The 17521-nt window shown below is 35.1% G+C and overlaps 1 protein-coding gene across 1 annotated transcript; it reads right to left on the reverse strand.

The window, feature by feature from the left end:
- Positions 1-9745: 9745 nt before the first annotated feature.
- Positions 9746-16277, reverse strand: LOC120770653. The gene is made up of 4 exons (XM_040098249.1): positions 16214-16277; positions 11122-11384; positions 10949-11063; positions 9746-9753 (listed from the first exon to the last, which is right to left on the reverse strand). The coding sequence occupies exons 1-4, from the start codon at positions 16275-16277 to the stop codon at positions 9746-9748; spliced, it is 450 nt and encodes a 149-aa protein (XP_039954183.1).
- Between the last annotated feature and the right edge of the window lie 1244 nt (positions 16278-17521).

A 17521-nucleotide genomic window follows, 5' to 3' on the forward strand; every position in this document is an offset into this window, starting at 1 on the left:
GAGTTTGGTTGACATACTTATAGTAGTTTCCTAGATATGTACAAAAAACTTAGTAGGGGCGGGGCCATGCCCACTTTTCTAAAAAAATTACGTCCGAATATGCCCCTCCTTAATGCGATCCCTTGTGCCAAATTTCACTTTAATATCTTTCTTTATGGCTTAGTTATGACACTTTATAGGTTTTCGGTTTCCGCCATTTTGTGGGCGTGGCAGTGGGCCGATTTTGGCCATCTTCGAACTTAACCTTCTTATGGGGCCAAGGAATACGTGTACCAAGTTTCATTATGATATCTCAATTTTTACTCAAGTTACAGCTTGCACGGACGGACGGACGGACAGACGGACAGACGGACGGACAGACGGACGGACAGACGGACGGACGGACAGACAGACATCCGGATTTCAACTCTACTCGTCACCCTGATCACTTTGGTATATATAACCCTATATTTGATTCTTTTAGTTTTAGAACTTACAAACAACCGTTATGTGAACAAAACTATAATACTCTCCTTAGCAACTTTGTTGCGAGAGTATAAAAATGCCCCGTCGACAAGCGGCTAATTCACTTAGTGCTTCGCTAACAATATTGCAGTGAGTGTATGAGTGTTGCCGTTACTGAAGGTTGACGGTGGTGGCGCGAATTACATAACTACAGAAGTATGTATGCATGAGATACATTTTAGCTTGCGTAGCTGCGGCCAAGATGCCAACAATAAATTTACATAATATACAATTAAAATATAACCGTAAATTATGTAGTAATTTTGCACCTAGGAACAAGTGCGTTTCTTGTTGATGTTTCATAGTGTTCACACTGGGATTTAGTGGTAGTTCATATAATCGCGTATACCATATACGTACATGTAAGCGAAGTTATGCAAAAACACTTACAACGCCCGCATAGAGTGTGTATTATAGTCTTTATTGAGATATTCAAGCTGAAAGAGTATTAGAAGACGCAGGTAGCCAGGGGATAGTTTACTAATACTGAGTTTATGAATCCAGAATTTTTCTTCGTTTTTTGATGAGAAAAATACAAATTGACTTCATGTTTTTCACTTCCTACTTTTGACTGTGTTAAATTTCTTCTCGAACAAATATATTTAGTACATAATATGAGCAGATAAGTAGGCGAAAGAAACTAGTAAAAGCTTGCAATTAGGTATCCATAAGCATATTGAGATTTTAGATTCCAATATCGATAGCAATTTATTTAAAAATTCAGTCTGAAAGTTGCTATTGTGATTTAATCTAGGGGGGTATCAAAATTAAGAGTTTGCTTTTCGGGGTTGCTAATTGAACTCAGTGTCTAAGACTTTTTAAGGACTCGCATAATAGTTTTGGACTTAAATATCCCATATGTGACCTTTAAGTCTTCTTACTAGAAACTTAGTTGATTGAAATTAATACCTGTGCTCTAAGGTAGAGCTTGGTATGAGCAGAAGAGTCATTCCAAAAAGATATCGATAAAGAATCTGCTAAGCAATATTTAAGAAGACACACTTCAGTCGTGATTGATGACAGAACTTGAAATACTTGAAGAACAATTTAAGGCCCTATTAAACAAGCGGATAACTTAAAATACTAAACTATTTTTCTAGGGAGTTCGGAGGGCGATAATGGCTTCCTAAACCGCTAAGCGGGAAAATTTTTTGGGTATATAGAGAAAATATCACGTATTGAAAACTTTTCAATCTTATTTTCTGTATTTTATATTTCTACGTCATTACAATACTTCTTTGACACACTGTATATGAAATTTAACTTTTTGGCAACTGTGCGCTGCGAAGCGTAATAAACCATCTAGTCAGTAAGTTATAACTGTAATTAAAAATATTTACCAGTCCATTGTGGAGGGGAAGCTACGTCTCGGCAGTGGTGCTGAAAATCAAAGGACTCGCCGCTGAAAAGGCAAGGGGGACGGATGGGCGTAGCAAACAGGAAGCAAAATAAAAGGAACGATAAATAACAACAAATTACAAAAAACCCAAGCCTTAAAACGGCAATGCATTAAAAAAATAAGTACAAACTACTATTATTTTGGATTTTTCTACATTCGAGTAACCACGTAACTGATGAGAGGCACGTAGTTATATGCATATATGAATATCTATATATATGGAAATGCTTTTATATAATTGTAGTTTATTTGAAGGAAAATACGCCCGCATAAATTTTTATCATTTATTTTGGTTAGCTATTACTCGTGTAGCGGAACAACGAATGAGGCGCCGGGAAGGACGCATTTGATTGGGAGGTATGCTAAGTAAAAATATTTGTGAGAATATACAGATATATTATGCATACACTACATATGAAATAAAACAAAAGGTAATGCAGCAGGACTCGTTGACTTGTTCCGTGCAGTTCCCTTGGTTTCCCTTAACTTTTTATGCATTTACAATTATGTACTTAAGTATAATATACTATTTTTTCGAAAGATGCGGATTTTCCATAAGCTTAGTATCTTCATGTCGCTACTTTAAGTTTCTTTTAGACATAATGCGGATTTGTTCTAAAAATAGTCTTGGTCACAAATCTCTTAATTCTTACAATTTCTGAGCACCTACAAATGAAACTCAGCTACCGAAAATATAAAAATTGCGACTAAAACTTTCAGAATTGGAGACCAAGCCGTTCAGAAGCGGTATGCTTTGTTGCAAAATAAATTGTCCAAAAATTCTAAATTTCAAACTAAATAACTCGAGTTTGTGACACAGTATAAACATGTTTTCACATATTCTCGACTTAAATAATATTTACGTTTAGGTTGGATTCGATGGATGAAGCTTTACAAATATACTCTATGTCCCGCCTCAGACCATTGAACATTTTTTTAGACGTTTACCATGCTTTCTATTCTCACCAGCTCCAGATGTTTAAGCCTTGAACTCGTAAACGTGGGTTAGTCAAGAAGAAAGCGTAGAACTGTTTCCACACCGAGTTCTTCCATACACATTCTGCAGCTGACATCCGGAGGGATTCTTAACCTTACGGCGTGGACGCTGATACAGCAAAGTTGTGTTAGCATCTCTACAACTAGAGAGACAAGCCTTTCTGTGGGAAAAGAGTTCACTGGATCTCTAACGATCGATTTTGAGTCAAGAACATTTTGAGACAGCGCTGGTTTTGAGCCGAAATTTCGTGAAGTGTTGCAGTTATGTGAGGAAAGCAAAAGCTATCCGTTTAGAAATGCAGATTCTCAGAGTTTGATGGCAACTGTCAGGACCAAACCCTTTCTTCGTAAATGCAGAATGACAAAAAGTGCCAGAACTCACCTTTAGTGCACCATGCTGATGAACGCGGCTCGTTGAAGGCTCTCGAGCTTCCCTGTAAGTGTTGTGTTCGCCAAGAAGTTTTACCGCAAAAAGTCCATTGGCTATGGTTTCGCAGCGCGCCCTATCTAGAGGGAGTCATAAATAGTTCAGATCTGCGAAAATGGGTAGTAAAGTAGGCAGCGTTCACTGGCCTACCCATGTTTAGATCATAATTTAAATTTTTGTTGATAATAAATTTTCACCTCTGTGATTAATATCCGAGCTGTACCGAATTGAGTTTCCTGAATTGGTGTCGGAACCAATTATAATATTAAACCGGTTGCTTGTCACAATGCCTCAGCCATGGTCTTCCTCAGCAATAAGGGGGGTGGTGCACCACATAGTGGTTGCATATATATGCTGAGATATAGTAAATGCTGAGATTTGCTTGATTTCTCCGGTGCGGCAATCTAATGTTACGGTCATTGCATCAGTTCTGATGAAATTAGGTAAAATAAATAGGCCGATAGGACCTGGTCGTTCTCCATTACCGTTTGGCCATCTCCTCCTTACCTATCTGCATGGGAGTAGCCTTGGGTTTCTTCTGATCATATCAGAAAGGCAGCATGCTCCATGCAGCAGTCGAACACGCCAAACTCTATTGCGGCGCAGAGTTTAGTGATTTCGATAAAACTTGACGAAGCTACAATAGCAGTTGCGGTCTTTTACCAAGAGAGGCTTGTCTCTCGTGTGACTTTATCTCTTGACCGTTGGTTTTGTATCTGTCGCGTCCTGTTGTTCCAGATACCTCTTCGGCATGCCAATTGCCGCAGCGGTCCTTGGTTTTAGCTGCGAAATGGCGGTCCGGCCTCTACTCACTAGCCGAAACTCTGCTTTGAGCAAAAAATAGTAAGACTTTGTTCAAAATTTAAAAATTCTTAATTTATTCTTCAAAATCTATGTCATCTCCGTCAAAGGGTTCCCCTTGGCCTAAATATGCCCGCACTAACGATTTTCCAATACACGCAATAGTTGTTAAAGTTATTTGATGTTTAATGTTTAATGGGCCAGACGTTTGAGTTTGCTGAAATGCCAGAAGCCACACGGAGCTAAATCAGGTGAATGCTTTGGTTGCGGCACTATATTGGTTGAAAACTTGGCGTAAAGCTCACGAAAAATCTATGCAAGCACCAATTCCTTAATTTTATTGACGTGTTGATCATCAGCTGATATTTAAGGACATTGTTCGTCCTTTCCGCGTTGTGGACCCTCTTCGAATAATTTTTTTCAGTTAAAAATACTTGCTCGCGACAAACAATTATTACCGAAGGCTTTTTCCAACATTCTGAAAGCTTCGGCATCAGAAATTTGATTCCGAACCCAAATTTAATGGTTAAAGTTCTTTGTTGAATAATTTAACTCACCGTTAAAATTACCGAAAACACTTTATGGACTTCAGAAAGGCAAACGTATACTAAAGACTAATGATTATTTTGATGTGACATTTGGCTTGGATGCCACTGACAGTCATGCCAACATAGATAAGAATATTTTGACAAATGAGTTAACGCGCGAAATTTAAATTAAAAAGTCTGATTATTTCTTTCTCACAGTGTACGTGTTCACGAGCACAAAGGTTCTTGAAGATACGCAGATACTTAAATAATCGGCAATCCAATCGCTGTCTGTATGAAACCGTAAAAGGGAGCTCATCTTCCCGTTGTTATATCTGTAACAACAAAAAAGACACCCCATCTTATTATTTGAGGGCAATATATCTGAGATTTAATTTACTAGTTTATTTTCGAGAAGCTACAGTTAAGTCAACATCTGTCTTACATTGCCCTGTACTGTAACTGTACTGCCGATTCGGATTCAAACGAAGAAGGTGCTGAAGTGAGTTTATGATCCACTTATTTTGTTTCGGATTCATGTAACTTGTAGACTCTGTTGAGGAGCTGACCGCTACCAACGCTTATTAATGCTTTAAAAATCTGAGATGGTTCCGAATTCAAGAGGCATGGTGTCTTGAGTGAAAAAAATATATTATTCCTCATTGGTTGGTTGTGTTTTCGTAGTTCTCGTCTTTCTGACCCATGCCCTGTTGACTATAACTTTTTTGAGTAGGTATGTGAAAATATATGTGATAAATTGGCAGTGTTTTGCATTAATAGCTTCACACATGTGCGTTGCTCGTTTTTTTTTCAAACACTATATCAATGGATGTGTATGGATTGCGGCGAATATCTATAACAGCTCGAATATATTTCGCTTTAAGCTCATAAATATAACGCCAGTTTGAGCGTTAGCATACCTGTCAATACCCGTTTCTGCTGTTGTTGCTTACTTTTTCGGCACGAGCCACCACCGCCACCTCATATTGGCGATATGCTAACGTGTCATTTCCACTTTAAGCAAAAACGAAAAAAATGTATATTTGTTTGCAAATATAAAGATGACTAGCGCATGGTTTTGTCTCCCTTTTACCGTCCTCACCACGTACTCGTAATAAAATCAGTCAATCAAATTGTTGCTATAAAAATCGTAGTCAAAAGTTAAAAAAGACTGGGTGCAACTATATAGCACCGAGTTCGCAAAAAATAATGCAACCATATAGTTTATAAGGGCGTACGTGTATGCACGACAGTCAGCAAGCAGCAACTCATCAAAATGTGTCGAATGTTTCGCTGTAAAAAGAGTGAGAGATAAGTGTGGTGCGCGGTTTGTGAATTTGTGTAACAAAAATAAAATCTCGGAATTAAGCCGCTTGAGGCATTGCCTCTTTGTTGGAAGGGATTGAGAGGCGTACTGCAGGTGTGTGAGTGGATTTATGTGGTTTTCATATTGTGCTATGACAATGAGCTTGCAACATATGTAAATACACTTGAATAAAGTGAAAAAAATTAGGTGCGAAAAATGAGAATGTCTGCCACGACAACGTTGCAACAATTGCTGTAAATGAAATCCGGTCACTTTTTACGAGCAGCAGAAACTCAACCCAGGACGCATATAATAAAGACAGTGCGGCGCCACATCACAGAACGGTAATAGAAAAAAAGTTGGCGCAATGTGCAGTTGCTGATTCACGATTCGTTTCATTTTAGTTTTTAATTGGGCGGAAATGAACGTTCGACGGTCGGGAAAGTCGCTGAATTCATTTAAGCAAAGTAATCAAATCATTGGAATGCTCGTATGCCCCTTATGTGTAAGTGGAACGCATGTACAAGTAAAGTACCACAAATTGTTAGTGTACTACAGCTTCTTTGTTGGAAAAATTTATTTAACAGATCTACCATATATTGATATAATTGAACACAGTGGTAAGCCCTCTCTGTCCTAACGTCTCTACCAGAAATCCCTCCTAAGTCTACACATACGTATTACTTCAATATTTAACACATTTCGACGCTCTCACTATAGTTTATGGATTGTTTTTATTTAAATTATGGTATATGGATTCAGATTTGCTTAAAGAAATCCGTGGCAAGATGCCACCACTAGCATCTTGCTTGATTGTAACGGTTAGTTTTGTTGATTGAGATTGAAATTAATGTTGAAGTTGAAGCTGAGGTTGATATTGAGGTTGAGGTTAAGGTTGAAAGTAGGATTGAGGTTAAAGATGAAGTTGAGGTTGAAGTTGAGATTAGGACTTATATTGAAATTGAGATTGATGTTAAGTTTGAGGTTAAGGTTGATATTGAGAATGAAGTTGAGGTTGAAATTGAAATTGAGGTTAAGGTTGATATTGAAGGTGGCGTTTATGTTGAGATTGAGACTGAAATTGGAGTTGACCCTGAATGAAACGGAATTGTTAATGAATTTGAGTCTCTGGAAAATCTTTTTATCTGACTTTTACTATACCATATAAATTTATGGCATATCTAAACTCTTAATGATCAAAAACTATCAACTAAAGCTAAATAATATTTTCGCATTGGACATTCTTAAATCTTCCACCCGATTGCGTGTTTGTGCGTTCGTATTTGCAGCACTCTTAATGCATGGACTTCGCCCAACACAATTATAGTTTAATTCGGTCGCATTTAAGGGCGACAAAATTGCGACAAATTCGTATACAGTGAATAAATTTAACGATGACATTTGTTGAGATACTTCACATGCATAAAATTTAAATACATTACGAGTATGAATTGGAGTGGCGTAATCGAAGAAGTGAGTGAATTGAGTGTGGAGAACGACTGCATGAGCGTATAAGTATAAGCGGCTATGCGGATATGTATGTACATACATACATATGTTCACTTGTGTACAGCTCTGTATTTGCAGTGTATGTGTGGAATCAGTAAAAATTGACAAATGCACATAAAATGGCTACCTCCACTCCGCTATATCTAAGGCATACAGTAGTTGGTTGCAAAAAATAAACTAAAGTTTCAGACGATATAGTGGTAATATTATCACAACGGAAATTCGCTATCTCTCAATCCTTAAGGTTTAGTGTATATATATAATATTAAAAATCATATTTAATAGAATAAAACCCATTGAAAACGAAAGGAATAATAACAAAAAGTAGGCAGAAATAATTTACGGTGATAGGTCGGGAAGATAAAAAAAAAAACAAAATCTTGGTTATTTGAATTTTTCGTACAATTTTTGAAGTTTCGTTAAAAAAGTGCCGATACAAAAGTTATAGATGTTTTCATTACCAATAACTTTGCCATATAACTTCTCTTCCCTTCTATAGGGCTCATAGTTTCGCCGGAAACCAAGTTAACCACGCTCCACCCCTTCTTCTTCTCGACCTCATATCGCCCGTAAATAATTTTTCCTTTAATTTTTAATCTCGTTTCCAATGGGTGGCATACTATAACGATTTTTTTCCCTTTCACAATTATCTATCCTTTTCTAATATTAGTACAACATTAGAATGGTTCCTAAAAAAAAAGAAAAAAAAATTATTTTTTTTTATTTCTAAGTAAATTAACTGCTCATTGGTAAACATAACTAAACTCACCGTTTTGTAGATTTTGCGAACGATTGGAAATGTTTAAAGCATGTTAGTTTACAAAGAATCGAAGTTTAAATTAATTTTTTATACTTAATAAGCATAACTATTGCTTCTACATATGCTATATATATTATATATCTTTGAGTCTTCGTGCGCTAAACAGAAAAGTTTTTTTATTGTGTGTACTCCGCGTAAGTGTCATGCTTTGTGGTCTTTTGGTTTGGTAGTTATACAAATTATAAGAGGTTTATTATTTTCTCCGCTAACATCGAGGGGGAGCGTTAGAAACGCTACAAAATATATTTACGTAAGTGATATGCGCAACGAGATAAGTTAAATCAGATCTGATATGTAATTTTTCTGCACATGTCTTTTTCTACTAAAGAAAGTGAAAAACACCATTAATCGAAAACCTATAAATAGGCATAGCTAAGCCGGAAATTGGTATACAAATTATAACTTGGTGCAACGAATCGCAACAATGAGAGACTGAGAGACACCTGCGGTTTGAAAATTGGCAAAAAGTGATCCTCGAGTATATGTCTCCCAAAGCACTTAAGACATATCACCCAAATTTGTTGGGGACACATCATTTCTATACTTTTCGCGATAGCATATGATAACCATGCCCACCCCTCAAATAACGGTTTTGTTAAAAACTACTAAAAGCGCGATAAATCTATAGCTAACACAAAAGCTAGAACAAGGGCTTATGAAAGCTTTCAAAAATATTTTAAAATATAAATTTCACAGATTCACTCGAGACCTAGACTTGAATTTAGGAGTTTGAAAATAATTTTGAAGAAAAAGTTTCGAAGAATGTTGAATAACAAGCTTAAAATTTTCTTACTTTCTGTTAGAATTTTTTCGTTTTACTTCTTAAAAAGCTTTGACTACGTTTTTAAACTAAATCTAACAACAATCTAAAGTAACATTACAAAAACCAATATATTTTTCATGCACTTGTATTAAACGAAATTTCCAAAGTGTCATTTAAATACTAATTTTTTGCTAATTCTTCTTCTCTCCTCTCCTTGTAGGTATGTTTCCATAGTATTTGTTATAAATCAACAACGAGAATAATCATATATTTAATATCAATGCCTGGTGAGTACGTAGAAGTAAGTAAGAGTGAATGAGTGAGATTGCAGTGAATACAAGAGAAACCACGAATTCACTTTGTTTTACGGTACTTGCGTGTGAATCCTACGGAAAATAGATGTGCCGTATGCAAATGGGAATTTTTATGTACTTGTATATATGTGTAAACATATACACCACTACACATTGATTAAATATTCCAACTGAGGCCACCCATAAAGCATACCCAGCAGATTTTAGGATGATCGTTTGAGACCTCCTGGATTAATCCTTTAGGAGATATCTTATACTCCCTATTACTCCTAATACTCGTGTGTAAATACACGAAAAATTGTATACTCGTTTTTAACATTGCATGTCATTGGAACGTGAGTACTCCTTTTAACCTCCTAATGGAGATCTCTATGATAAATCATAAACCTGCAATTATTTTAATAAAAACAAATTTTTATAATTTTATTTTTTATACTCTCGCAACAATGTTTCTAAGGAGAGTATTATAGTTTTGTTCACATAACGGTTGTTTGTAAGTCCTAAAACTAAAAGAGTCAGATATAGGGTTATATATACCAAAGTGATCAGGGTGATGAGTAGAGTCGAAATCCGGATGTCTGTCTGTCCGTCCGTCCGTCTGTCCGTCCGTATGTTCGTCCGTCTGTCTGTCCGTCCGTCCGTCCGTGCAAGCTGTAACTTGAGTAAAAATTGAGATATCATGATGAAACTTGGTACACGTATTCCTTGGCCCCATAAGAAGGTTAAGTTCGAAGATGGGCAAACTGCCCATGGGCCAACTGCCACGCCCACAAAATGGCGGAAACCGAAAACCTATAAAGTGTCATAACTAAGCCACAAATAAAGATATTAAAGTGAAATTTGGCACAAGGGATCGCATTAGGGAGGAGCATATTTGGACGTAATTTTTTTGGAAAAGTGGGCGTGGCTCCACCCCTACTAAGTTTTTGTACGTATCTCGGAAACTACTATAGCTATGTCAACCAAACTCTACAGAGTCGTTTTCTTCAGGCATTTCCATATACAGTTCAAAAATGGAAGAAATCGGATAATAACCACGCCCACCTCCCATACAAAGGTTATGTTGAAAATCACTAAAAGTGCGTTAACCGACTAACAAAAAACGTCAGAAACACTAAATTTTACGAGAAAAATGTCAGAAGGAAGCTGCATCCAAACTTTTTAAAAATTGAAAATGGGCGTGGCCTCGCCCACTTATGTACCAAAAACCATATCTCAGGAACTACTCAACCGATTTCAATGAAATTCGGTATATAATATTTTCTATACACCCTGATGACATGTACGAATTATGGGCGAAATCGGTTCACAACCACGCCTTCTTCCATTATAACGCTATTTTGAATTCCATCTGATGCCTCTTCTGTATAATACGAGTATATACATTAGGAACCAATGATGATAGCGGAATAAAACTTTACAAAAATACGGTATTTGAAAAATATGTAAATGACGTATAATGAAATCTCGATTATCACTTTATCATGCGAGAGTATAAAATGTTCGGTGACACCCGAACTTAGCCCTTCCTTTCTTGTTATTAAAGTTTTTTAATTAAATGAATGTACATGAAATCTATTACTTATTTTATTTTTGGCTCCATCCCAATTCACTTTTAAGAGCAGGGACTCCGCAATCACTTCATCCAAAATTTTTGATAGGGGCCTCTTTGAAAATTTTTTCTTCAGATACGCCACCTATAATAAACTCAAACTGTTTAGTAACATCTTATCAAATGTATTTTATAATACTCACAATTTCTGCCTCAGGCTTATTCAAAAGCAAGGACTCTGCAGATGCTAAATCATTTATGTTTTTAATAGGAAATATCATTAATTCAATCTTCTTCGGTTGCAATATGTCAATAATCCGCTCCAGGAGTACAGTGTTCTGCGCCGATATTTCCTCTAGCTTCCGTATTCTTTGTTCTATGTTTTTCTGCCAGGAGGAGGTGTTTCGGGAAGTATTGGTGGACACGTTAATATTTTCTCCACTTAAAATTGAAGAACTTCCGCATTCTAGGAAAAAAATGTGCTAAAGAGTTATGAAAAAATATTTGCAAGAGTTAAACTTACCGAGAGAATTGAATAAAAAGTTATTTTGTGACGCCATTTTATTTATCTATAATTAAGTGTATAATATTATATTATTTTTCACGTATTATATTATTTTTTTATTATATATTAATTTAGTAACAATGTTGCAAAATGGGAACAAAATGAAAGTGATCGTCTTCAGCAATTGCAAAAAGTTTGCAGTAAATTATTTCGAGAGGTATATTGTGCTCTAAATCAGCTAAAACAGATGCTTTCGATATCCCTGACGCACTTTTTCGAGCCTGTACCACTTTCAACTTCTTCAAAAACTTCTTTAGAGCTTGTATCACTTTCAATTTCATTAACACTTTTCAAATCATTTTCATTTTGTGTATTATTATTTTGTTTTTTGTATAAATTATTTAATTTTTTATTCACTAGGCGTTTTAAATACCTTTTAGAGTACATTTAATTATCAATTTAAAATATTTAATACTTGGATATAAAACACTTACGTCTGCCCGCTTTAAAAAACACAGTTGAAATAAACAATTGCTTGAAGACAAAAATTAACAGTTATTATTTCCCGTTAAATTGTAATTTTTGAATCAAAAGTACGATTTTTAAGCTACGAAAAATTAAAAAACTCCCTTACGGCTCCTAAAAGAGGTCAATAGGAGGACTCCTTCATTCCTCCTTTCAGGAGATCTCGCTTTTAAATCTGCTGGGTACTTACTATAGTATATATTTTTCTGTGTGTGTGTGTGTGTGTTTCACAGTAATTTGATATTTCCATTTCCAATTTAGCCAAAATCTGCTGTTGCAAAATCAATTCGTGTGAAAATTGGTACTGAAATATGTATATACTCAAACTCATCACATACTCTCAATTGCTTCGAGTGGGAGTGTGTGAGAGGGCATATCATTCTTCGTTATACCCCATTTCTTGCCTAGAAATAAACACTTTTATTCCTTAGATGAAATTCCAATAGACCAAGCACTTGCTGAAATGAGCGCATATTAAGGGTTTGTTTGTTAGTGCGTTGGTATTCGAAAGAATAATACGGTAATGTGCGACTCTGGTCAGTTTGTTCGGTGACACTTGTCCACTCTGAGTGATGGCAGACAAAGTTGATTTCAGTCATATTTTCTGAATAAACAGAATATTTAAAGATGAAACGTTGAACTCACTAATACATCTCGAGATATTCAGCTTTTTAAGTAAGGCTTTATAGAATTTTCATAGAAGGTATGTAATAAAAAATCTATGAAAATCCCATACAGCCTTACTTAAAAAGTCGAATATCTCTAGAAGTATTAATGATAGCGATTTTGACCTTGGATCTTTTTTGTAGCAAATAAAATCTCCTACAAGTCGTACTGTTGTGTACATTTTTTCCATATCTCTTGTCATTTACGAGATATATACAAAAAAATGCAAAATTCGTGGAATAGTCAGGTTTAGAGCCCCGTACTACCTCGTCGGTTTGAGTTACGACTTTGTTGCACTGGACACTTTTGTAGAGTGAACAATTCTGAAAAATATGCGTCTAAAGTCAAAGCGATGCCATAAAATACCTCTGATCTGTATGAATTTAAAGATAAAAACTCACGATTGTAGTGTATTTTCTATGGAAAATGTTTACATGCCTTGGTCCAGTTCTTAATGTGAATATTAAGGGCTAAAATTTTTAGGGAATTTTTTTTAGGGTATTTCCAAGGAATATTTCGTGACGGGACTGAAAAAAATTAATAGTTCAAAAAAAAACACCCTAATATATATGTATGTATTATCTTTCCCTTTATCTTTACAATATTTGGCTTTCACCATATACATATATAATTTATAAGTTATGATTGGACTTAATTTGTCCCCATGTCTCCAAAAGATCACCAACTTTGTGAAAATATTCACCGCTTTCTAAATTCAGTTGAAACCTGTTTCTCCAAATAATTGTTTTAGTGGGAGTTCCATCCGGATATTCACTAATTTACAAGTAATATCAGCTAAAGAAACGGGTTGATTACTTTTAAATTTCCTAGATTTCTTCAGAGTGGTATTAAGGATGATATATATTTGAACTTTAAATGGAACAGTATAAATATTTCAACTTGACTATGTGATCTTGAAGGCGAAACCTAAAGTTTTACAAATGACTTATTTTAATCGATTAATAATTCTCTACACAATTAAATTAGAAGTGTAGATATATGTAGTTTTTGCCAAAATTTGATGTGATGGGTTTACAGTTTTTAGTTGATTACCAGGAGTCATATATTATCATTGCCATATATCTATGTACATATATGAAATTAAAATAAATATTGTAGAAAGTGAGTGTGATTTTCAAAAATGTACACTATCGGTTCGCACATTTCACGTAAGGCAAATTTTTTTTAAATTTTTTGTTTGCTTATTTCTTCCTTGTATGCATTCAAAAAGAAAGCCAAAGTTGACCAAATGCCTGCTGCTCTCTCGGTCAAATACTAGGCTTGCCGCATGCCGCATGCCGCAAACATAGCTTCTGGGAACCCATGAAATCTGCTGCTGCTGGTGTGACTCGTATTTTTTGATTGCTTTTGCCATTTTTTCTTTGGACTATTTTCTTTTAATGAAAATCCTTTGTTTTGTTAGCACTCATTTTTTCTGCTGTTCATTCCCATGTTTGTTGTTCTCTTGCCATCTAAACCTCATATTCGCATTTATTTTTTGCCCACTTTTGTTTTGCACAGCCATTTTACATTTTGCCAACCGCAGAAGCTGCTTTTTCTTCACCATTTCTTGGTGAATGCACAAAAAAGCTGAAGTGATGATGAAGGAGAAGAAGAAGCAATAATATTGAAGCCGTTTCATTATGGCGCGTGGCAACGTGATGCCGACGCAAGTAAATTTGCTTTCTTTGACTTCTGCGAGATTCAACCATCCAACTTGCTTTTGTTTCATGTCTTAATTCATATTCTTTTCAACTTGTTTTCTTTGTTATGGTTTTTACCACTACTGCTCTACCACTACTGCCTTTTTGTGTTACTTGTAAATGGAAGCGTATGAACGCTTGAGAAGTATGTCGGCAAAGCCAATTTTTTGTTTAGTGTGAAAAAGTGCATTCGTAAAATATTTGTACGAAGCAATTGCGCATGTATGTATGCTTCGGTGTTTTACATACGGTGGACTGTGGGTATAGTCAAAATCCCATATTTTAATATTTTTTTATTTTTCAAAATCGGAAAACTCATAGACTTCATAGTTTTCCATGAAGAGTGTACAAGTAAAAAATAAGTTATTTGACGTTCTGTGTTATCTAAATTTGCTGACAGCAAAGAGTTATCATTTGTTAAGGCCGAATTTGTTAGCCTTGTATAGGTGTCATATATTTAATTTACAGAATAGCTAAACGAAATACCGCTGCGCTCTACTCCAAGTGTTCATCAATATAATTTTTTAATTTGCTGGGTTTTCGGCCATTTTATAGAAGACTCCAATTTATTTTAAAATTATCTCCCAATCAACTTGATTCGTGATTTATAATTGTCTTTTAAAGATATTTTAGTTACAAACGCTGTTGGATCTAAAATTCTAAGGACAAAGTCGCTAAAAATCTGTAGTTTCTTTCCTTTATAGTTTTATAAAGGTACAGAAGCAGGTTTCTGCTTACATGAAGTTGGTAAGCCATTGAAAGGTGCCCCAAGAACGATTACCACGAAGAATAACATAACAAGTGCGCACGAACAAAAGCAAAGACAAAGCACCGACTTAAGGAGCGCGAAACGTCTCCAAACAAATTAGCAGTCATTGTGACTAGTCATTCCCGACAGCAAAGGAAAACCGCGAAATTACCTGCTTTCGACAGTGTTTGAGTACAATTCGATAGAGCTTCTGTGGCATTTCGTGATCGCTGAGAACGCATCAAAGCGTACAAATTGTCAGAGACCTTTTTGAAGAGCATTCAATTTCCTAAAAATCTATGAAACTATACATTTTTTTGCAAGTAGTTGTAAGCGTGATTCGAATTTTTCTATCCGATAACATGAACAAATAGAAAACTGGAAGGCGAATGACCTTCCCGTTACAAATAAAAGCTCATACTTGGAGAGATTTTTCTAGAGGTGTCTAAACATTTATTTTTCAGAGTTCCGAAGAAAAAAATCGCAACTAATATTCATAAGAAGTTCAAGTTACCATTAGAATTTTCATCATATGATTTTTTAATTACATCAGTTGAACAATTCGTGAAACGAATATCATATGGCATTGCATAAAAAGTATGAACGATTTTAAATTATCAAATTTTGTTAATAAAAATTGGATGATAAAATACTGAATAACATTTGTATTCCGTTGCAATCTTGGTACAAGTTTATCTAAATTCTTTCTTATTCTAATTGATTTATTAAGTTTTATTTTTTATTTTATTAAATTTTCGTGAGCCAAAAAAGATCTTTGGTTTTTATGCAAATTTTTACTCCTTACCTTCTTGCCGTATTTTGCTATGCGTTAATTTTTTTCTTTTAGTTCACTTACCTCGTTATAATTTTAATTTTTCATTCCGTTTTCTCTGCTTGTTATCTTACTCAATTTTTAGCAGCGCCAACGAAAATTTGTTTCGATTCAGCTCAACAAGGCGCTAGATATATTGAAGTCCTTGTTATCGCTTATGTTGTTGCTTTCTGTTTTCTTTCGTTGAAACATAAACCTCGCCTCTACTATTGCACGACTCACCGAAGTAATGTTGAAACAAAATCACAATAACAAAAACAAATGAAAACAATAAAACAACAAAAAAAGCAGCAGCTTCCAGTCATTCTCGACTTACCGCCGCTAGCCGGTTGGCTTTTTGGTGGTGCTAGTTGGTCTGTAAGCTCCGCAATCCACAGCATCTCTGCCAAACACCTGGAAGCTTTGGCTAATGCTCGGATTACTATTTCCACACCTGAGCTCTAGCGCCTTCCGTGCTTTGCTCTGAGCTTTATACTGGCCTTTCTACATTTAATTTAAAAGTGAAAAATATATTTTGCATCAGTCTTCCGGACGTCACTACATTCTGCATTGTTTTGATGGAGTATACATAAAGGGAAATGGGGAATAGCCAAGCGTTTGGGTAATCAAATCGAGCGAAAATTTTATTTCCTTAAAACATTTTGGAATGTTGAATTATTGCTATAACAGAACATAAGTATGTAAGAAAATACAAAGATGTTGATGGTTGGTGAATTCTGACAAACAGTTAGAAAGGAGAAGAGTGTTAATATAAGGGAGAAGAAAGGTTGGGGTTAAAACATGTAGACACAGTGATAGTGCGAAGAGTTCTGACGGTAAATGCTGTATTCTGTTATGAAACGTAAATGGTTTCATTTCAAGAGCTTGAGTAGAAACCAACTTTTGTAAGAAAAATAAAAAATGTGAAAACCCCGAATAGAATTGTATAAGATGAAGAATATTAAATAACATGTATGGTCAGATTATTTTTTTATCCTGTGATAGTCTGAAAAATAGGATCCCTACGAAAACTTCTTCAAGTATGAACTCTGATTTTTAATAATAACGTTCTCCACCTTACAGTTTCCCATTATCATTATCTCGTTTCCAACCAATTGAAAAACTTATTTTTTGACTGATTTTGTAGGAAATTGAATGATCTACAAAATGGTTTCTCACGATTTTTTCGAAAATCTAAACGTTTAAAAGATATTAACGCTTGATGTTTGATCATTTAAAGACATACAATTTTTTTTTAACTCATTGAAAAAAATCATTATAAATCGGAAAACTCATATCAATTGTGTACAATTTTTTATAATGCATGTTAAGCGTTCACGTGATATTTGTCGCATCGCATAAATGCATATTATATAAAGCTTATTTCTAAGCCTTAACTCATGCCCGTATAACCCATACCAAATTTCGTGAAGATTTATCGTCAAATGAAAAAGTTTTCCATAGAAGCACTTGATTCTAATAGTTCTGTTTATTATAACAATTTTTTCGGAGATTGCGCCATTGCCTAAGTAAAGGCAGACAAGCCTTTTTTTTAACATTGAATTAGGTTAAGGTGAAGTTAGGTAGTCTTTGCTAAGGGTTGTTGGTTTTGTTAATATCAAGGGCAAAATCCGCTATTAGAAAT

Source organism: Bactrocera tryoni, chromosome 3 (genome assembly GCF_016617805.1).
Source record: "Bactrocera tryoni isolate S06 chromosome 3, CSIRO_BtryS06_freeze2, whole genome shotgun sequence".
Classification (NCBI taxonomy): domain Eukaryota; kingdom Metazoa; phylum Arthropoda; class Insecta; order Diptera; family Tephritidae; genus Bactrocera; species Bactrocera tryoni.

Excerpts from the sequence above, each read along its gene's own strand:
- LOC120770653 (XM_040098249.1), bottom strand. The coding sequence starts at position 16,277 with ATGCTGTGGATTGCGGAGCTTACAGACCAACTAGCACCACCAAAAAGC. Across the intron at positions 11,385-16,213 it reads AAGCCAACCGGCTAGCGGCG|AATGCGGAAGTTCTTCAATT; the intron begins GTAAGTCGAGAA and ends TTTTTTTCCTAG. Across the intron at positions 11,064-11,121 it reads ATAAGCCTGAGGCAGAAATT|GTGGCGTATCTGAAGAAAAA; the intron begins GTGAGTATTATA and ends AGTTTATTATAG.